At 45.7% G+C, this 21,687-nt stretch overlaps 3 protein-coding genes and 1 non-coding gene across 7 annotated transcripts; 1 reads left to right on the forward strand and 3 right to left on the reverse strand.

Moving 5' to 3' along the window:
* The first annotated feature begins 676 nt into the window (after positions 1 to 676).
* LOC127332519 (zinc finger protein ZAT4-like) lies at positions 677 to 2,442 on the forward strand. Its single transcript, XM_051358825.2, has one exon. The coding sequence runs from the start codon at positions 997 to 999 to the stop codon at positions 2,185 to 2,187; it is 1,191 nt and encodes a 396-aa protein (XP_051214785.1). The 5' UTR covers positions 677 to 996; the 3' UTR covers positions 2,188 to 2,442.
* A 4,899-nt stretch (positions 2,443 to 7,341) lies between these two features.
* On the reverse strand, positions 7,342 to 10,741 carry LOC127332518 (uncharacterized). The gene is made up of 4 exons (XM_051358824.2): positions 10,586 to 10,741; positions 9,647 to 9,794; positions 9,292 to 9,570; positions 7,342 to 9,193 (listed from the first exon to the last, which is right to left on the reverse strand). The coding sequence occupies exons 2-4, from the start codon at positions 9,786 to 9,788 to the stop codon at positions 8,055 to 8,057; spliced, it is 1,560 nt and encodes a 519-aa protein (XP_051214784.1). The 5' UTR covers positions 9,789 to 9,794; positions 10,586 to 10,741; the 3' UTR covers positions 7,342 to 8,054.
* A 2,517-nt stretch (positions 10,742 to 13,258) lies between these two features.
* LOC127337285 (small nucleolar RNA Z279/snoR105/snoR108) lies at positions 13,259 to 13,367 on the reverse strand. Its single transcript, XR_007873700.1, has one exon. It is a non-coding gene; the product is annotated as a small nucleolar RNA Z279/snoR105/snoR108 (small nucleolar RNA).
* A 361-nt stretch (positions 13,368 to 13,728) lies between these two features.
* Positions 13,729 to 19,738, reverse strand: LOC127332517 (diacylglycerol kinase 1). Of its 4 annotated transcripts, none has more exons than XM_051358821.2 (8): positions 19,613 to 19,738; positions 16,305 to 17,605; positions 15,137 to 15,503; positions 14,994 to 15,070; positions 14,690 to 14,809; positions 14,433 to 14,600; positions 14,216 to 14,353; positions 13,729 to 14,143 (listed from the first exon to the last, which is right to left on the reverse strand). In XM_051358821.2, the coding sequence occupies exons 2-8, from the start codon at positions 17,499 to 17,501 to the stop codon at positions 13,994 to 13,996; spliced, it is 2,217 nt and encodes a 738-aa protein (XP_051214781.1). In that variant the 5' UTR covers positions 17,502 to 17,605; positions 19,613 to 19,738; the 3' UTR covers positions 13,729 to 13,993. The 4 variants fall into 4 exon arrangements, with proteins under 4 accessions (XP_051214781.1, XP_051214782.1, XP_051214780.1 ...); XM_051358822.2 differs by lacking the exon at positions 19,613 to 19,738 and adding an exon at positions 19,027 to 19,287; XM_051358820.2 differs by lacking the exon at positions 19,613 to 19,738 and adding an exon at positions 19,023 to 19,287.
* Positions 19,739 to 21,687: the final 1,949 nt, after the last annotated feature.

Genomic DNA, 21,687 nt, shown 5'->3' on the forward strand with positions numbered 1-21,687 from the left:
ATATGTATATATTAGTTACTCCTAATCCATGGTGGCCTCTTGGCTAGCACATGCTCGGACCAACGTACCAAGTGATGCTTTATAACCCTTTTACTTTCTTGCCACAATAATCTAGCTCTAAAGAAATCATACTACCTTTGTTTCAATGAATAAGTTTATATTATTTTTTAAAATTCAAATCATATAAAGTTTGGCCAATTTTTAATAAAAAAATCCTTAACATTAAAATTAGTATCATTAGATACATCATGAACTATATTTTCGTATGCATATTTTTTGATAGGTTTTTTCAAAGTTTAGTTAAATTTTACTTGGCTTGACCTTTTAAATTAGAAATTTTATTCATTAAAACGGAGGGAGGGAGTATCTTTTAACAACACCTTTTGGAACCTTAAAAGGGGACATCATCAATGATTCAAGGTAGGTGCATTGCTTAAGTACAATTGACGTTACGTCCGATGGCAAATCGCCTTGAATTTATGTTTGCTGCTTAATGACTCCGAAATTCATTTCTTGCGTTTGTGGAGGAAGAATTTCCCAAATTTAAGGAAGGGGAGAAAATGGGCCGGGCCGTACCTGGTTTCCCGTCCCAAGCGTGTCAGTGACCCAGTATTAAGGAAGGGACGATCGATTTGGTTTCTCTCTCCTGTCAGTTTGCTAACTTTGCTTGCTTGCATTGCATGCATTCCGATTTCTCCTCCCCAACCGCACCACCCATCCATCGCATAACCTCCTCCTCTCCTCTCCTCTCCTCTCCTCCCATCTACTGCTTACTACTTTAGCTCCCCTTGCTTCAAGCTCATTGGGCCATGGATCTTCCCTTCCCCTCTCCCAGCTAAGCTTGACCGCTTCTTCATCCACCCACTTCACACACTAGACATTCATACATACACATACTACTCTTGGCGATCCGTGATCGATCGATCGATCGCTTCTTCCTTCACCCATGTTCAAATCAGGAGCTCGCTGATTCGTTTCTTGGTCGATCGATCCGCCATGGACGATGTGGTCGTGCTCACTACTAGCTCCACACGGCACAGCTGTAAGGTGTGCGGGAAGGGCTTCCCCTGCGGCCGATCGCTCGGCGGCCACATGCGCTCCCACGCGCTCGCCGAGGTGGCGGCGGCGGCGGCGGCAGACGAAGAAACCACCGATTCTGACGAGGACGACGAGCGGCGCTGGATACAGGGCGGCGCCGCTCGTCCCTCTATCGTGGGAGCGGGTGGCGCCGGGTATGGGCTGAGGGAGAACCCCAAGAAGACGCGCCGGCTCTCAAGGTCCCCAGGTGCCGACGACGTCGACGATGACGAATATGACCAGGAGCTCTCGCCATGCCGACCGGTGTTCGGCCACGTGCGCAGCCATGCACCGGCCAATGGGGGTTATTCTGACGACGAGGACGTCAGAGTGGAGGGGCCGGAGGCGGAGGACATGCTGATCCGCACTGAGGCGGCGGTAGTGATGGCGGGGCCGGCGCCCAGGCGGAGACGGCGCTCGATGCGCGTGCCGGCGCTCCCGCCGCCACGCGAAGTGTTCGACAAGGAGCCGGAGGACGTTGCGCTGTGCCTCATCATGCTATCGCGCGACACCGGCGGCCTGTGGCGCAAAGAGGAAAAGGGCAGCACGAAGAAGGCTCGGAATGGCTTCTACCACGACTCCGCCGGCTCCGACGACAACTCGGCCCAGTACGCCGACGCCGAGATCGCAAAGCATGGCAAGAAGAGGAAGGCCGCCTCTTCTGCCTACACCGGCGGCGAGAAGCGCGGGCGGTATGAGTGCCCCGGGTGCGGCAGGGCGTTCCAGTCCTACCAAGCGCTCGGCGGCCACCGCGCCAGCCACAAGCGCATCAACAGCAACTGCTGCACTACCAAGGTCTTGCTCGATCAGCCGGAGCCCAGCGTCGAGACTACGGCCTCGTTCAGCACGCCCTCGACGCCGGATGCCGACGACGCTTATGGAGCGGTGGCTGCCGTGAAGGCAAAGAAGGCGATCAAGTTCGAGTGCCCGATCTGCTTCAAGGTGTTCGGCTCGGGGCAGGCGCTCGGAGGGCACAAGCGATCTCACTCGATCGCCGGTGAGCTCTACGACCGCAACCACGCCGACGCTGTCATTGCCGACACGGAGCAGTCCTTGATCGCGGCCAGGTTTCTTGATCTCAATCTGCCAGCTCCAGGAGCCGAGGATTAAATCACTGCCGGACCAACCAAATTTTGATCTCACTGGGTATGTACAGATTCAGATTCGATTCATTCTTTGGAGTTTCAGGTTATGGTTGATCTTGGGGAAATAAACAACAGCTGCTATCTTCTCGGGTTCAACAAACTTTCAACCAATTCTATAGTTTTATTCTTTTCTGTAGGCTCGTTTTTGGCTTCTTTTTGCAGAGTGTAAATAAGCACACGAAGAATCTGAGTTCATTCAATAAATTGCTTTCAGTTATCATTAGTTTAGCATCGCCTAGCTCACTTGAGTTCAGTAATCTTTCTATTTGTTTATCCGCTTCATCTGTATCTAGTCCAACTGTTTTGAGCGAATGCTAAGCAATCTGTTTTTAACTGAACTACAATTTAGTTGATGGACTGGTAGTGGCAGTTCACTGGACAAGTAGAATGATGCATGCTCCTCAGTGCAGAAGCACTGTCACTCATGATAGTGGTGGTTGGTTACATTAGGCAACAGAGAAACAACATGAGCACTTGAAGTTGAACCATCTTCATTTCTCTATCAGGGACTGGGGCACACACCTGACACAAGGGTCAGTAGCATATGATCCAGCAGCCAACTAGAACAAAAAAGTTTACTCAACAGACTGATGCAACAAACCAGGGAGTGAAATGATTGATTAGCACAGTGAAACAACCAACAGGCAACCAACAACAAGATCATCAGGGCAGAGATTGGTGCTAAAGAAAATACATTACAGTTGCTCACCTGCCAACCAGAACACAGGACAAGCAAAAGCCTTTATCACTAACCACATTGCTCTCTCTCCCTATGTACTGTTTTAGCAAAGCCTTGGGCACAGTAGTTTCTGTCTTCCTGCCTAAAGTCAGTAGCTAATCAATCATGATCTCCATGAGCATGGTGTTGTGGATGTCCCTTTATTGGCCATCTATGTTGAACTGGTTAGCTTTAGGGAGCACACAAACACAGGACGTGGGTATAAAGTGTGAACACACTGACGAGTACTGAAGGTGACCGTGTCCCATTCATTGCATGAACCCAATCACAGTATCTGCAAACCATGTCACACTGGACCGGGAGTGTTAAAATCCCCCTTTTACTTGGCTAAACATAGCTGAAGTCAGTAGTACATCAGTCCAGTGAGCCACTCACATCCTTAGATGCACAATTCGGATTGAATGAGCTAGGACATTAGCTGCATATCATTGCTTGATTGGCCACCTTACCACATGATAATAATGCTAAACTCAGGCAAGCCAAACTTATGTGTGGGTGATAAAGTGTGGTATAGCACAGCTATGGCAGTGATGCTCGAAAAAAATGCTTTTATGAACTGCTAGTTCTTTTTATTTCTCTGTTGGATTTTGGGATATTCTTATTTTGGAATTTAGGTGCTAGGATGCATCTACCATAGATTGGAACCCTAACAAAACCAAATAACATTAGTTCTTCAGACCTTTTGAGTTCTACCTGATAGATGTATGCAGCAAAAATAGTACAAATATATCAGTTGATTCCCTATCACCATCTCATCTAAGTGCTACTTCTGTATGTGTGCCAGTGCCTTTTACTTGCCACCACGGTATCATGCTCCAGCAGTGAATGAGGTCCCCTAAAGAGTGTAATTGGCAGCTCAAAGTTTCACAAAGGAGTACATCATTTGGTCCAACTCCGCATAAACTTGAGTGTGAAAAAAATGGAAATGAGAAAACTATACATGCTAGACTTGGAAGTGTGAATAAGAGTCCTGCTAGTGTAAGTGGTTCCGACAGGTCTGTGCTCACCAAAAGACCATATGTCCTCGCTTGAGCTGAAGCAATGGTATCACTCCAATGAATGTTGCAGCATGGCCAAAGTCTATTCCTTGCAAAGGTCCAGATCTGCAGCCGATGTATGTTCAAGAGACCACATTACTCACTTTGTGACACTTTGAGACTGTATTTGTGCAGCTGGGAACCAAGAGAGAGGGGCTTACGAATGACACATAAAGAACCCTGCATCTGGGAGCCCTTGACCATGCAGCTTGGCAACCACAGGTTGGTATCTTACAAAATTAGTGACCTCCTGGGTTATTTCAGTTAATTGCTCACTGCATTATTAACAGTGTTGAGGATAGTTAATAGTACTACCCCTGCACTATGAGTGATTTCAGTAGTGTGATCGACGGCAAGGTTAATTGGTTAGCGAGCAAGATCACATCCCACTGATCCGCAGCAGCTAGGCTCCCTTTTTTATAAATAGCAGCACCCAAGCTTGGATCTTACTCCTCAGCAAGCACCTTGAGCTTTTTTTATTGCATCATAGTCTCATGTCACTGGGAAATTGTACCTCTGCTTCAGTAGGCTGTAATCATGAATGGGATGAAGGTTTTTTATTTGGTAATATGATGAGAAGAGCGATGCAAAATCATGTTGTCTATGAGGGGAGTATAGAAAAGATCGGCTTCTAAATTTTGTCATGTTCGACTATGTTGAACGAAACAAAATCGACATAGGTCACAGGTTTCACAAGTCCAAAATACACCAGAAACAAACATAACAGAACAAAAAAAAAAAGACGAGATTTCATATATCACTGGAAGAAGTAGGACTTGCGTCTGGCCATTTCCATGAAAATTGTCCAAACAGATTACGTAACTACTGATCGAGTTGCTGCGAGAGCGACAGGGAAAAAGAACTAAACAGAGTATATGTACTATCACGGCAGGTCAACTTGACGGTACTTGCGGGCAATCCACCGCCAGAAGACAAGGAGCCCAGCCAGGAAGACGGCGTTGATGCAGATGCAGGCTATGGTGTATCCGACGTGGTTGATGACGGTCAGACTCAGAATCGCCAGGACGCCAAGGAGAACCATGTTGAAGTAGAGGCCGATGTGGCGGAAGGACTTCTCGACGGTCACCGGCGTGAGCGGCAGGAAGATGTGGATGTAGCAGTGGATCACCGCGGCGAGCCCCACGTAGACGGCCCACAGGATGAACATGGCCAGCTGCCAGGGAAGGTGCCGGACGGGAGGGTACGGCGGAGGGCGGTGGAACGCGGCGATGCCCAGGCCAGAGGAGCCGGAGGCGATGAAGAGCAGAAGGCCGACCGCGACAACCCACATCTTGCGCCGGTCCCTGAACGGGTACGCCTCCTCGATCGTCAGCTCCATGGCCGCGGCGCTTTCGAGATCTAGATTGCTTCGGTTCGGGGAGTTGGATTGGAATCGCTCCTGCGCGTTTTGATCTGCTGCGGAATTTCGCTCCTTTGAGTTCTTTCTTCGCTACTGAAAGATGACCGGAGTCCGGAGGCTCCGCCGTGCACTATATATACAGATGAACGGGACGCGCAATCGCTAACCGCGTGTTCGGCTCTGCTATGTTAACCGCGTGCGGCGGGAAGAAACGCCGACCGCAATCTTCCTTCTGCTTTTCGAATCTGCCGAGTGCAATCTTCTCGGTTCTGCGTTTGGAATGTAACCCGCCGAATCCTTTTCTGCGTTCCTGATCTGCTGCTTCCTCGCCAATGTAACCGCGGCTAACATTTTTAAAAGCTTGGGGCTTACTCTTCAGCAAAGGGATTAAGTTTTTTTTTTTTTCACCTTACCTGCGCACACTATCATAGCAGGAATTCCATTCGGCTCAGCAAATATATGCATTTCAGTAGCCTGTCATCATGATGGGTAGAAAAGAATGAATAGGAAGAAGTTTTTCTTTTAGTTTTATAGTTAGTAATGTGATGAGAAGAGAGATGTCAGATCATGATTTCTACAACAAACTATCAATGCCAAACCTCACACCACAGGACATTCATCCCCAAGCCTTTTTTGGGGCCCCGGACATATAACCGGCCTCAGTCGCACGTCCCAAAGGGCATTTTTTTGCCCGGCGCGGCCGTCATCATCCCTTTCTTTACCGCCAACCATGCCTCGTCACCTGCATACCACCTACGCAATGCTGAGCCGCACCGGCGGTGGCCAGCTGCCTCCACCACTGTCTCCACCTCCACCATCTCCACCACACCACCACCATCGGCGGAGTACGACGTAGACCCGGAGCTGGCGGACAACGAAGAGTGGGAGGAGGCGGCCCAATTGGCCGCATAGCTGTGTTTGTCGGCTACGAGTTTGTCGAGCTCGAGTGGCAAACACGAGCGGCAAACGTCACGGCGGCGGAAGAGTCGCATCTCCGCCTCCAGGCACAAAGGGTGGGGGAGCTGGAGCAGCGCCAGTGTCGTGATGAGATGGACGAGAGGCGGCGTGCGGAGGAGTTGCAGGAGCGGCTGCCGAGGCAGGAGCTCCAACATCGGCAGTGGCGGGAGGAGCTGGAGCAGCAGCTACGGATTTTGCGGCCTAGGTTGCGGAAGCGGCGGCCGAGGGCAACATCGACTAGTCCGACGACGGGCTAGACCCATAGGAGCAAACGGCGCGCAGCGGGCGATCGTCAAGTCCTTCGAGTCGGTGCAGGACGACGCTCGTGCCCGCGAGGAGGGCAACGATGAGCGGTTGTGCCGCGCCGTCGACCTCTCCATCCAGCGGGCACCGGTTGAGGAGGCAGGCCGCATCTTCTTCGGGGAGGAGCGGTAGTAGCTCCGCAAGGACGCGGCGAAACGGCGTGCTCTCATCACACTCCGGAGGGAGAGGCAGAGCGAGGGAAGGGGAGGCGATGACTAAGCGGATCCATCGAACGCACCGTCAGGCGGCCAATAGGCTAAGGTTTGGTTGATCCTAACCGTTTCTATTCGAACTTTGTAAAATATAATTAAATTTGAATATTTATTTTTTATTTTTGTGCATCTCTATTATTTTGGGCCCTCTAAATGGGAGGAGGTGAGCGACTAGGGAGAGACGCGCCCCAAGCAGGGCACCACTCCAACGGGTCCCCAAACGCGATCTGGCACGTTTTAGGGGCCATGACTGGACAGACTCTTAGCACATCTATATGCAAGTCAAAAAAAAAAAGCCCATCTATATGAACAAGAAAAATGGATCTTGGCATTAATAATATGCAAGCAATGGGCACATGAGAAAAATGATCAGACAGCAGAGTATTCTCTGAGATACAAGTTCCAAGAAGTATACTGCTACAATTGGCAAACCAACTTAAAGTATTAACTTTATCTCATCTACGAAATATATTAACTTTTATCTTATAATACTGCATCTCACAACACCATATTCGTTTACAGCCTCATTTTACCTCATTTTATTGCGTATAATTCGACTGAGGTACAACCAAATGAGAATTATTCATTCTACTGTAAATGCCACATAGAGCCTCACACTACAACAAGGGTAACTCGTCAACCAATGAGTCTGGTATCAGAATAAGATGCTCGGCAAAAACCGGAAGGTATCTCCACTTACACAAATCAACACATGTTACATACAACAATAAGTTGAAAATAATGAGGGGGGGTCCAGCTACCCTCAGATGCTGTATTGCAGAATACCGGCCTGAATTAATAATGTACAGCTCCTTGCGGCTGATACCATCATCACCTGAAGTAGTATTGGTCACTAACTTGCAGAGACGGCCATTCGAGGTGACAACTGATCTCAACATGGAATTCCAACCATGAACTGGTCTCAATTAAAGCCAAATAGTCTCCTCACGATTGAAAACTCATGCATCAAGACTATCACCGATTTGAACTTAAGCAAATCCCATGGCGACTCACTGTACTGTGTGCCATGATTCTTTTAGCAATTTGCTTGACATGCATTTCACACCCAATATACACTTGTCTTATCTCTAGAGAAATCTTCATTCCAAATTCTTCTTCATGATGTCTTCCAGGGGCATTTGTTCTGCTTCCACCATCAGCTACACACATGCAGCTAGGTCCCAAGAGCTGGTGAGGGAATCATTTGGTAGCATCATGTGGAACTCAGCAGTCAGCACACAGAATACTGTTAGAATCATGAGCTCCATTATGTTGGCTCTCAAATGATGTGCATGACTCATCCCGGATGTCTACATCTACCACAATATTCTCTGGATTTGTTTCCAGGTGTGTTTGGTCATTGTCTATCATATTGTCGGGGAAGGAAGATTCATGGAACTGCTCTCCTTCAGATTCTTCATGAACATCTTCTGTGTACTCAAAATTGGACATGCTATGTACGTGTACAGGTGACTCAACTGCAGAATCTTCGCTTTCCTGCTCAGTTTCCACAGGTTCGGGAGCAAACTCATCATCATCACTGTCCACATGCAACATGTCTGACCTGTTCTGCAGTGCTCTCTTCCGTAGCATGAAGACGTTAAAATAGTAGCTGACAAGCTCCTTGCTAGTCTTGCTAGGTAATGCATGTGGAAGGTAATCCCAGAAGTTCTTTCCCAAGGAAACCGGATTAGAGAAAACAACCCTTTGGAACAGCTGCTCCTCCTCATATGTCCACCTCTGATCAATATCCTCTCCCATTTCGCAAAGACCTAACTCTTGGAACTGGTCCTGTCCCAAGCTTCTTCTGAGGCTTTCTCTTGCGTCCATAACATGCTGTCTTACACACCGTATAGAACCCTCGTCACTACACTCACAATCTGTTTTGCAGTCTCCAACCAGACCAGCAGGATTTGAACAGGACGCCATTGGAATGACAGTATGCTTAATCCACTTATCACTTTCACTATCTTCGTCCAAAGGAGCAGATTCCGATGTGGAAACAGAAGTTTGTACTACATCAGAACAAGAACTAGAACCACCATGAACATGCATAAGAACTCGGGGCCTCCACTCTGGAACATCAGCCTGGTGGTCAGGTCCAATCATCACCCCTTTTCTAGGAACATATTCATGTAAAGGCGCTTCAATGTCATCAACATGGTTATATCCAACGGCTGGCCCACAATCTTCGAAATAATCAGGGAAATAAGTAATCCAATCAGGTCCATATAAGCTTTCCTCTCCAATGGGCTGTCCTCCCTTGGGATAATGAATGGATGAACTAGTACCACAAACTGTGGTAGCACTACGCGCATGGATGTGTTCCTGCTCCCTAGTCTCAACATATCCATCAGCTAAAGCTGGAAACCAACAATCATAATTACCCATAGGAATCTCCTAGAACAATTCATATTATTGATGGGATATATTACAGTAATAGGTAAGCAAAGTATAAAACCTGAAGCAGATGTCTCAGCAGCTATGTTGAAGGGATGTTCTTCGTAGGAATTTAACCAGGTGTTTTCCTCTGTTTGCCTTGGGCGTTTGCAAGCAATTTGGCATGTATTGATATCAGAAACAGATCGCTTGCCATGATCCAGTGCGGAATATTGATAATGGCTGTCTGAGAGCCAAGAAAAACTGAAATCCTCAGCATAGACCGGAGAACCATCCTTAAGATCAGCATTTCCGAAGTTGAATTCGTCAGAGTTGTTAAATATGTTCTCCTTTCCAAGACCTTAAAAACAGACAGAAGTGAGAAACCAGATAATAATTTAGGCACTTTTCTTCCTTACAAGTGAAGTTAAGCTTACCTGTAAAATTTGAATCGGAGGAAGCATCTCCTGAATTCATTTCAGTAAATGAAGCAGACTGGTTAGAGTCCTCTAGTCCCCTCAGGTTACCATAGGAAAGAGGGTTAAAGTAGTCAGCATCCTTGTCGTGCGTAAACACCATACTAACCTGCCAAAAGAGAAAAAAGAAAATCATATGCATATCTAAGATAGGACAATGTTGCCCAAAAGAAAAACATAACAGAGTTTAAAGATAGCATCATCATGACAATATGATATACTGATAACTTGTCTCCCTAATATTGAATGGTACTATATTTTTAACTTGCATAGCTCATAGGTGAACATCATCATATAGTGAACATTTGGCTAAAATTAAAAAATATTGCTAAGGAGTGGATCCACCAAAGGGCAAGTACTACACAGGTCCACCGCTGAATTCTCACACACATTTCACATGCTATTTTTCATGATTCAAATGCAGAATCGTTGCACTTGCGCTGGTTAATAATCACATCAGCTACATGACGTGGCAGTCAAAGAGGTCCAAACATGGCTACAAATCGAAGATCCAGATATTTTGTCCTTTTGTATCTGTATCTGCTGCTCAGGTTCTACCTTTGATCCCCGTCTACAAGGTACAGTTTAATAAAACTACGTCGAATTTTTTTTCCCCAGTATAAATTATATAATACACTGGCATAAGGACCAGTTCAAAATACGACCATCTTCCACCATGTCTTTCCCCTTCTCCTCCTCGGTAGTCGTCCAACACCAGGCAATTGCAACGGCGACTAGAATAACGTCATAAGAAACTAGAACACCGAGTATAATCCTAACTGGCGAGACCGTCCGCTCCGAATCGAGGCAATTCCGAATCAAATCGCAGCCATCATAACACGAACACAAACCCTAACCCTAGAGACAAATTATGATAACGGGGGGAGCGGAAAATGGTACCGATAGGAAGCCGGCGGTACGAGCAGCTCGGATCCGCGACCAATTCGGGGATTCGGGGCAGCGGCGGGGCTGAATCTTGACCTGAGAGTGAGGGGAATCACGGATTGGGGGCAAATCGCGAATTGGCCTCGTGCCCTTTTCCCCATTATAGGGCCAGCACGGCTCGTGATGGCTGGTACGCGAAGTTACGTACACACCCGTGGTTGTGCTCCGAATTACACTGCGTGGCACCGTGTGGGGCGGTGTTCTTCTAGAAGCTTTGAGGGGCAAAGCGGGAAATGCAAAATACGACCGGTCTGTGCGGTGGCAGCCTGGCAGTAGGCTGGGAGGTGCCGTGGCCGCACGTGTACGAGGCAATCATTTTGCAATGTTTCTGAATGACGTCTATAGCCATCAACTATTCAACCGAGTTTTTTTGTCAAAAAATTTCAATCGTCCTGTTTCCCAATGACGAGTAATCGTCTACAATTACACGACCGGCAGTTCGTTAGCCCTAGGACTGGATGTTTCTGTATATTGTAAATTTGTTTGATTTTAGCTTGGTGTTGTGCTTCTAACAGGAGAAGGGTCCCGAAGGACCTCGGAGCTGCATTCATTTCAGGACCGATGGAGTACAAATTACATATTGGGCCACTGGAATGAAGGTGATTACAACAAGCCTTCTCCTAGCTCCTTCGGGGCATGGTCACTCGGGTGCTGCGGCGGGAGCACACCGCGTCGGAGTCGAAGGGCCTCCGGAAAGGCACAAAGGCCAGGAGATTGAACATCACCATGTGCCGACAGAATAAGATCAGATCAGTCTCGCTTGATGCTGGCGTCTAGGGCAGGAGTGGCCGCCTTTCGGCCATCAAAGTCGACATCAGATGAGCCACCGAGGATACACTCCCAAGCTTGACGTCGAGCGGCTGCCTCACCTGGCCAAAGTTGGAGAAGCAAATCCCGCCTACTACGTATGAACTCCACCATACAGCTACAAAACTCCCCTCCATCCTCTCTAGATGCACATGCCAATGGACCTTCCCGCTTCATCCCCTCGCCACCGTGGTCGGCCGATAGAAGGATCCCAACACATGGACACCACATTAGGAGATGGCAACAAGCCATGACCTTATTGAGGAGATTGGCCATCCCCATCTTTCCCAAGTCCAACCTCTAGAGCAACAGAACAATGGAGATAAACCCCAAATACACACTAGATATGGCCATCTAGATCTAACACTCCACTCCAAACTACTGGCTTGAACGTTGGCAACAAGCCAAAGCACCTACAGGTACTCTGTACAAACCGAGCATCCTATTCATTCCTTCTCCAAGCGACGACACCGTCGGAGTTGAGCCAGATGAGAGCTCGGGAGCAAGATGGGACTCTCAAAACTACTGTAGCTAAGAGAGAGAAGGAAGAAATAAGAATGTGAGCCCTGGTGAGGGACAGAGATTTGGTGCTCCTGGGCACCAGTGCTCCTGCTACTTTAGAAAAAATAAAAAACACATTTACGTGTTTCAAAAAATTTAGAAAAAAAATCCATGGTGTAGATAATGAACTGTCCCATAAACGTGAAAAATTTCAGTTTCAAATACAAAAAATTCTGGGCTACACAAAAATAAAAAACGTGTGGATCTGGGTATGCATATTTCAAATCTCCAAATTTCAACAGATTTTGTCTTTTTTGTGTAGTCTACAATATAAAGAATTTCATATTAAAATTTTACACGTTTGTAGGTTACGTCATTTGTTATATCTAGATTTATTTTCAGATTTTTTTGAAACGAATATGGATGATTTTCGAAAAAAATTAAACAGCAGGAGCACTGGTGCCCATGAGCCAAAGACACTTTTCGGTGAGCCCTGTGGCTTTGTCGGTGTTTTGGTTCTGTTAGGCAGTGGCTGATCTTTTACACTAGGAAATGGGTGATGCCAGAGACTATTTAGTCATTTAACTTGGTTTTTTGGCAATATAGATTAAAATATGTAAAAATAATAATTGAAAACTTATACAAATACATGCATTTGACTACATAATTTTAACATTACTTAATTACCTCTTGCATCAATTATTGCATAGACCAATAGTTGGGGAGGAACCACATGTGCTAGAAAAGAAATGAAAAAATATGAGTCGTACTAAATACGGAAACCACATGAATTGGAAGAGAACTTACGGAGGTACGCCTTAAACCCGAACTATCCAAAAACAACCCAAACTATCTAAAATCAACGGGAATGAGACAATAAAACCCGAAGAGAGGGAGGGAGTATGCCTCAACTTCACCTTGGACAACCACACGAGATGGTCATCAAATCCACGCTTAAACAGATTTGATTTTAATGAAATATTGTAGTAAGCGAAAGTTGCAAGCTTTGCACGTATCTTACCCCAACTTAAAATTTGATGTATCACACGGCAGTCATCTCAACACCGTAAGCTAAATTTGCCCATCAGATCAATCTCAACACCGTAAGCTAAATTTGCCCATCAGATCAACTGACGCACTGAGAGCACAACTTTGCAATTCCCCGACATTTACGTCAATTCAGAAGTCAACTATGCAAAAGTAAAAAAAGTTCGCCTAAGAGAAAAAATGAAAGTACGCAAAAACAGCAAAAGGCAAAAGCAAGAAAGCAAAATCAAAAGAAAAACCAAATTCAAAAAAAAAAGGATAAAATAAAAATTCAGGATCAGATGGTAAATCACTGGGGTGCCCCATTGTCGTAACAGGCTTAGTTGGGGCGGACACCCCTCTCGCAGTGAAATTTGCGAGCCGTTACCGCTCATCACATCCCTTTGCTGCCTGAAGGATCATGCTTTCTCACCGCGCACCCACCACCTCTCTTATAGCTTTCCGAAGCTCGTCACTTCCTCTCTGCTGCCGGGGTGGGACTAAAAACAGACGCTGTGCGCCTGCGGCTGATTTCTCATTTCCCATGTGATGTGTGGGCTGAAGGTCACAATGGGTAACTCTGAAGCCCATGAACTCATGCTATGGGCCTGTGGCTAACAACCGCATAGTACAGTGGGCTCCATAAAACAAACCTGAACCGTGGCAAATGATGTGTTTTCTCCGAATTCCCTAGACACCACAGGTCACGGTAACGCGAACACAGTCACTGGCGCAAATATCAGACAAAGAACCAACATCTCAAAGGCGCTAAGGAGAACTTTTGATTTTGTAAATCACATATTCACATGGCAGGGAGTTTATGAGTGTTCAGCTTTTACACTCCACGACTTCACACAAACACACATCATATACCAGCGCAACAACCACATTTCTTGACATCATCACATCCTTGAGGAGAAGGTCCTTCTGCTCTTCAGTCACAGGTTCAGGTTCTGCCAGCAGAAAGGTCTTCCTTGCAGTGCTAAGTGGAGAACATCCCAAAGCAATACTTAGCGAACTGGCAAGGATTTACGCGAGCCGTAGTGCCATTTCTTGGATCAGGGCTCTCTTCTGGGACGCGGTGATCAGCTGGCTGGTTTCAGCATGCTCAATCACGTCCGTCACGATCGCGGCGGCATGACCGAGCGACGCCTCGATTGTGCGCTTTAACATGAAAGCCTGAACAACATGAAGAGCCAGAGTAAGAAGCTGCAGACCGCATCAGAGTAAGTAAGAAAGAAAGAACCAGACCTGTCCATGGTGCGATATTTTCAGCGTGCAGGCGTGCTGAACCCAAGGTTCCCCATCCACTTGAACTGGAAAAGGAGCAGAGAACTGCAGCTTGATTGTTTGGCCCTGGGCGATCCTCCGTGCACGAGAAAGTCCAACCTGAATTCGGGTCCATTGTTTACATTCCAGCACTATGCTTATTGATTAAAAAAAAGGTCATCATATACTTCTTGCTTACCTGAAGTGTCCCCAGATGCCAAGTTCCGCTGATGCTAACTACTTCGAGCACCTTGTCATGGATTGATTGTGGATCAAAGTTGTCGGCATTATCCTCGTCCTCATTTTGCCACAAATCAACCCCTCCCATATAGCTTGGAATGTTCGCAACGAGAACACCTTCTGAATCCTGGAACAGTCAGACATTTGTGTGATAGCTAGTGAGGCTAGCGTCATGTGTGCACGATAGAATAGTCACAAAGATTCTTCTTATCGAACCTCTGGTATATCAATCTCGGCTCCATCAACCTCTAACCGAACTTGCCAAGGCAAGTCTACAAATGTCCTGTCAATCATGCTCTTCGCACCTTCCCTTGCATATAGCACCTTGTTGAGGAACTGAAACACAACAAAGAAGAAGAAAAATGTCACATGCATGACCTTGCCAAATAGAACTGAAGGAGCGATGTGATCAGTTTATTTAGGTAATACACCGATAAGTCTAAGCACCAAGAGGGGGAAATGTTAATCATGCTCAGCTGTTCTCCTCTATGAGACTGCTATAATTAAGTAGAGGAACTACCTGACTGTAGAACTTTTCAGGATTTTCCTCGCGGAGATTATGAATGTCAAGTGCAACCTTTGCATCACAACCGATACCTGTCACCATGGAAAAGTAAGTTTCTTGGATCAACTTCCCCGACAAACTTAAATCTTCTCACCTACCTAGATAATTGTTCATATACTTCACCGGAAGCACATTCTTGGCTTGCTTATCTTCTACTGTAACTTTCCATCTGTCTAGAATGGTGACTGCCGCATGCTCTATGTCATGTAAAACTGTGCAAAGACCGCCTTGCTTCTCGACAGAGCCAAGACCACCTCCCCATGACAAAACTCTTGAAAGATCATTGCCAGTGCCAGCTGGAAGTATCGCAACAGGCGGAGGTGATTCATAATTCTGTCTGTCTATTGCGTCAAGAACCCAACCAACAGTACCATCACCTCCACACACAAGGATCCTGAAATGTGGTACCTTTCGGAACAATAACAATCCTGCCTCTGGCCCTTGTGATGAACTCAACTCAAACACCTGAATATGATAATACATCACATTAGCCGCAAAGGAAATGACAACCATCTGAACAAGATTTGCTAAGGTGTCTGTAATCAATATATGGAATCAAACATAAACAAAATGGAGTCATGCTCAATTGTTAAGTGTAAATATTCACAGCCGGTAAACTAATTGCCAATACATGACGTGAGATGCTAGCTACCAGAGAAGAACCCAGCTTTGTCTCATTGCTGGCATATGAGTTCTTTTACCTGGTCTTATCAGAGGGAGGCATTTCTACTACTTGCTGGCATCTGAATTCTACCAGATCCTACATATAAGAGGGAGGGAATTGATGTGCCGCTTTATGTCAATGTTTGCCAGCCATAAGGATCATGATGTCCAAGTTTTACTCTCAGTGTGTACAGAATATCACAGGCGTGATATGCCACATTACGTGAAGCCCAACCATGATTTTACAAAGCATTAGATAAAACATCAGGTCGATGCTAACGCGCATTGGATTCACAAGGTGGATACTAGCACCGCAAGAGTAAATAGTTTACACGGCACACTAAACATAAGATAAACATGGAAGGTATCAATTCCAACTGAGTACTTGTGTGATATAAAGTGATTCAACAGCATATAGGTTTCTTCAAAAAACCAAGCATATGGGTGATTCAAAGGATAGTAAGTGCCCAATATGAGAGCAGTTACTGTACTCCACACTAAAAACAACACAGATATAGGTAAAACATCAGGTCGATGAAAATGTAAATAAAATCCAATGACTAGGCCATAATAAGCACAGTTATTGTGTGGATGTATCATGACCTGCACAGGGTTCAAAAGGAAATGTAGCCGGTGTTTGAGAGAATCTCCGCGTTGAGCTCCACTTCTCTTGTTGATGAATACTAGAAGAGGTCTGGCATCAGCAGGCAGGTCAGTCAACTCATACGTGAGTTTGGCTCCTCCTGCATCATCGTTATATAGTCTTGCTGGTTCAGATACGACTTCTTTACAGTCACTCTCACTGCTGTACAATTCATTATCAGCATACCTCTGAACACTTCCAACATTTGCTTTGGCATCCATAGCCCTCTGATTAGAATACGCTGTTGTATCACTTGAAGAATCATCATTACTCTCACCAGCCGTAGAGTCAGAAGGTAATCTGTTATGACGCTTCTGTCTTCTGGTTCGGTTCCTAAGGTGTCCACGTACGGTGGATGCAAATTCATTCGCGCCATGAGTTATAGAGCTTAGAATTCCACCAGGTTTATTCTTTGTCATGACAAATAACGGGGAAAGAATAAGGCGTCTGAATGGACCAAGATCGCAAATATCACCTGCCTCAGTAGACATGCTCGAGTGGCAATCAACATGCACCAGCCGTTGGCACCACATGCAGCAGTATATAGGACCTCCAAGGAAAGATCCATTGCATGGCTCCTCACAATGGCTACAGTATTGAGCTTCTTCGGACTGGTCAGCTATATCTGTCCATAGCACAGTCCATTGATGGACCACATGTTTTGACCCAAACAATGAGACACATTTGCAGTCCCTCTGAGAATTTGAAGAGCAGATGGTGTGTGCAGCAGCGCCGCAAACATCACAGCGGTGAACGGTATTCTCTGATGTTGTCACTGGCCCAAGGGGCTGAGCAGGTGAAATAGATTCTAAGCATACACAGCACTTCAGTCCTTTTGCACGAAGCAATGATTCTGCAGACCATATATGTTCCGCAGTAGGAGCCTTTTGATTTCTCTCAAAATTCTTACTTTTTGATCTGGCAATCACTTTCATCCAGCTTACACTGATCTTTCGCCTCCACATCGATAAAAGGTACAAAAACACCAAAAGGCTGACTATACCAACAGAGAAGTATGCAGCAATGGGTATCCAGAAATCTGATGGATTAGGAGATTCACTGTAAAAACTGAACATGATTATATTAAATTGCTCCTTCAACCAGTCCATTCCGGACACTGATGACCCAATTGAATTATAACCATTCACTGAAGGCATCGCGACAAGAAACTACATCCTTTTAACCATGCATGTTTAGAGCAACATGGCCAATCATTTAGCCTTGAGAATGCTGATTGTTGAGTAAGCTCTCAAAGGATAATCTGCAATCAGCAGAGAATAAATCAGCACAGCCACAAACATGTTAGCAATGTGTGTCTACCAATAATAATGGACACAATACCACGAAAGTTAAGTATGCGTAGACTCATAGGTTATTTGGCTACGCTAAGAAATAAATGTTTTTAGTAAGCAAAAATACTTTTTTTTTTGAGAACTCGCGGGAGATCTGCGAGTCTTTATATTAAGATAGAAGAAGGGGGGTGCAAGGCACCATGAAATACAAGGAGGGGTTTAAGGCCCCAAACCCACCACCACACGACACAGTCAGATAGGCGATCACTCTCCCGGGCTTCTACCCCTACCTCTACAGTTGGTCCACTCACGCCACTCGCTCTGGATGCGCTCGCTCAAGATTGAAGCAAGGCAGGCCATGCCCTCAAAGATGCGCGCGTTCCGTTCCAGCCACAGGGAGCGGATGATGAGCAGGCATAAGGAGTTAAAATCGCACATAGCAGGAACCCTCTTGCCAGCATTTGGCCACCACGCCGCGAGGCGATCATCCCTCCCCGGCATTAGGCGGTGGAGCCCGAGCGGTCGCAGCAAGTTGAACCATACCGCCTGCGCGAAGGGGCACCGGACTAGGAGGTGGTCGATGTCTTCGTCTTCAACCTGGCAGAGCGGGGATGTGCCGTGGTTTGACAGACCACGGCGTTGTAGCAAAAAAAAAAAATACTTATTTATGAATGCAAACATCAGGCTTACAAAATATCAGCATTCATGACTTCAGATAGGCAAGAATTATCCGTTACTACGAACAGCACCATGCTCCTGTTTATACATTTTCACTTGGCATTTAGCAATATCAATCGAAAATAACATAGAAACGAGACACATGTTAAACTGCCTTGGTTCACCATGATAGTACTAATCAAGGTTGTCTCACATAGCTTTCCCACTCTCTAATCAGTCTCAATAATGCATTATGAAGAGTCAGCAGACTAAATAAATGAAGACAAGGCACTAAATTATTTCATAGAAAAGCAGAAATATTCATCTCACACATTACTATTATTTTGCAAAATGCGAAATGATACAAACGAAAGGGATGGAATTGGAAAGGACCATTTGCTTAACGTTTTTTTTTTTTTTGTTTTTGCTTGGTCTCAACTCTGAAGATTAACAAAAAGAACTGGGTTATAAGTTCTAAGTTGTAAAGGTAAGCGGAAGAAAATGGTAAAACTGGATAGAGATAAAATAAAAATAACAAAAGCATAGTGCGGTAACAGAAACAAAGATATACAGCGAAACAGGTTGGCTGAAACGAAATTGGTAAAGATGGATTCGCACGGGATTTCCGCAGGTACTAATAGAGCCATGGAAGAAACGAGTGCCACTTTTGCCTGGAAAGAAACAGCAAAATCGATACCAAAAAGGTTGGAAATCTGAAGCCTTGCCCACCTACGCCAAGAATCAGGGCGGGAACCTCCACCCTAGGCCCCAGCCGGCCTTGCCGTCTCCTCCTCTCTAGCCGGAGCCGCCGCCGCCGCCCGCCGACGCAGGAAGCTGAATACTTGACGTCTCCGGACTCCCCGGCTTTTGTTTGTTAATTTCCCTTTCTTCCTCACTGTCAACTCAAGACAAGCAAGGAACCGCAGAGGAGGAGGACATAGCGGAGAGAATCGGGCAGAGGGGTCTCCGGAGTCCGGACGCTTCCGCGTGTGGCCCCGGGAAGAGATTCGCCACATCGGAGCCGTCGGTTGTACCGCTGAACGGCACCGGCGGCCCAGATTTATGTGGGGTGTTGAATCTTCCGCCGACGACGAGAGAGAAGACCGAAAGATACCCCGGTCGCTGTCTTCCTCGTTGGAGAGGCCCCTGCCCTGGCCCTGAGGTTTGCGCCATTTCGTTTCCGCACAACCGCGATCTTCATTCGCGTAATCTACTGAAATCTTTATACCAATTCATCGCCACCGATGATCAAAATAAAAACTACACATATGTGTGCGAAGTAGGAACGGGGATGATAGTTTCGCCAGACGAGGGATTACCTTAGCATATCAGACGACGGGGCTCGGAGGAAAAGAAGCATATCTTCATGTTATCAGCCAACGATTAGACTGCGGAGGAAGAAGTATGCCTTCATGTGATCACTGCGAAGTGCGAGAAGAAGAAAGAGGGCCATCAGCCGACCTGACCATCTGAAAAATAACAAGGAGAAGAAGTTAGGGTCGCTGACACGTCTCGCTCCAGGGCTCCAGAAGGACACGTATTGCCGACGGAGGCGCGACACCGCAGCTCCACCGTGTGGGTCGTACTGTGCGCGTGTGAATCAACCCGTATATTCATCATCGCGGTAGCGGCATGTCGACGAATGAATCTAGTCATCTCTTTTACAACAAGTATAATAAGTTCTATTTATCCGGCTATAAAGATTAAAATAATATATTTATGTTCACTTATAGGAGAGAAGAAGAGAGAGAATGTAAGTAGGCTATCATGCAAGAGCTAGTTGTACGTGCTTCTAGGTAATTTGTATGCAGATAAGGCTGGCCATAGTGCTAGTATCATAGCTAGTATCATGCATCCTAGCCCCACCAAAAATGCTGATGTGGCAGGTAATTATGGATGAGAGAGAAGATTAGAGTATCATAGGTAGATACTGTATCATAGCGCACATCACGAGAAAAGTTAGTATCAAATAAATCTTGTACACAAATTTATATTGGGATTCTACAAATCAATTAATATAGCAAAATTATGATACTAATCTATGATACTATGCATTATGGATCTAGTATCATGCAAAAGTATCATATGCATGATACTACTATATGATACTACCACTATGGCCAGCCTAAGGTGGGTCATCTATTTGAAAGTACATTCTTATAGCTAATTATTGTACTTGTTGGCTACATGTTGGCAATAAATAACATGAAATCTTACTTATACTACCTCCATCCCAAAGCTTAAGGCTTATAATTTTTTCAGAAAGTCAAACTATGTCAAATTTAACCAAGTTTTTATCAACAATTATTAACATGAAAAGTAAAAAAACAATATCATTAAATAGATAATAAAATATATTTTCATATATCTACAAAATATTATATTTATTTATAGATTTTTCTAAAAATTTAGTCAAACTTTACCTCATTTGAATTTTTTTAAGCTTTAAACCTTAGTATGGAGGTGGTAGCAAACAACTAGCTGTACTATTGGAGTTGCTGTTAGGTTATCCCAGATTTCCAGTTTCCCATGATCAAGCTAGTCGTGGAAAATGGTGAACAACCTAGGTAAGTTAAAGGTTTTCTTTGAGTAGTTACTGTTGTGGTGTTGTGGAGTAGTGTTTGGAATCTGAACCGATCTTGTAGGATTCAATTGGTTTTTTTATTGGTGTAGTTTTAGGTTAGTCTCTTTCGATCTATGGTTGTTATTATTGGCACTGGTGGTTGCTGTTGTGGTGGGTTGATTCTTTGGGCCTTAGTGAAAGGACACGGATGTCGCCTAGAGGGGGGGGGGTGAATAGGCGATTTAAAACTTTTACGAGATGGGCTTAACAAATGCGGAATAAAACTAGCGTTTACTTTGTCAAGCCCAAAGCCTATATACTATGGTTCACCTATGTGCACCAACAACTTATTCTAAGCAAGAGTTCACCTATGTGCACCAACAACTTATGCTAAGCAATACAAGCAAGTATGTGATAGCAAGATATATATAACTTCAAGCACGATGGCTATCACAAGGTAAAGTGCATAAGTAAAGAGCTCGGGTATAGAGATAACCGAGGCACGCGGGAGACGATGATTTATCCCGGAGTTCACACTCTTGCGAGTGCTAATCTCCGGTGGAGAGGTGCGGTTGCTTAGTGCTCCCGAACGCCACAAGAGGCTCACCTTGAGGTGTGGTTGCTCGATGCACACCAACGCCACAAAGGCCTCACCCCAAGATGCGGTACTCACACCACACACCGAACGCCACGAAGGCGCCTCACCTAAATCTCCGGTGACCCTCGCCACAAAGGCCTAGGTCACGGTTCCACTAAGGGATTTCCTTCGAGGCGGAAACCGGGCCTTACACAAAGATTGGGGCACACATCCACAACTTAATTGGAGGCTCC

Source organism: Lolium perenne, chromosome 4, assembly GCF_019359855.2.
Source record: "Lolium perenne isolate Kyuss_39 chromosome 4, Kyuss_2.0, whole genome shotgun sequence".
NCBI classification, from domain to species: domain Eukaryota; kingdom Viridiplantae; phylum Streptophyta; class Magnoliopsida; order Poales; family Poaceae; genus Lolium; species Lolium perenne.

Bases quoted from the DNA above. Each gene is read 5' to 3' on its own strand.
- LOC127332519 (XM_051358825.2), top strand. From the start codon at position 997: ATGGACGATGTGGTCGTGCTCACTACTAGCTCCACACGGCACAGCTGT.
- LOC127332518 (XM_051358824.2), bottom strand. From the start codon at position 9,788: ATGGTGTTTACGCACGACAAGGATGCTGACTACTTTAACCCTCTTTCC. The intron at 9,571-9,646 runs GTAAGCTTAACT...TCTGTTTTTAAG, and splicing joins CTCCGATTCAAATTTTACAG to GTCTTGGAAAGGAGAACATA. The intron at 9,194-9,291 runs GTTTTATACTTT...GTTGGTTTCCAG, and splicing joins TGCTGAGACATCTGCTTCAG to CTTTAGCTGATGGATATGTT.
- LOC127332517 (XM_051358821.2), bottom strand. From the start codon at position 17,501: ATGCCTTCAGTGAATGGTTATAATTCAATTGGGTCATCAGTGTCCGGA. The intron at 14,810-14,993 runs GTAGTTCCTCTA...GTTGTGTTTCAG, and splicing joins CTGAAAAGTTCTACAGTCAG to TTCCTCAACAAGGTGCTATA. The intron at 14,144-14,215 runs GTCTGGTTCTTT...CATGTTGTTCAG, and splicing joins AAATATCGCACCATGGACAG to GCTTTCATGTTAAAGCGCAC.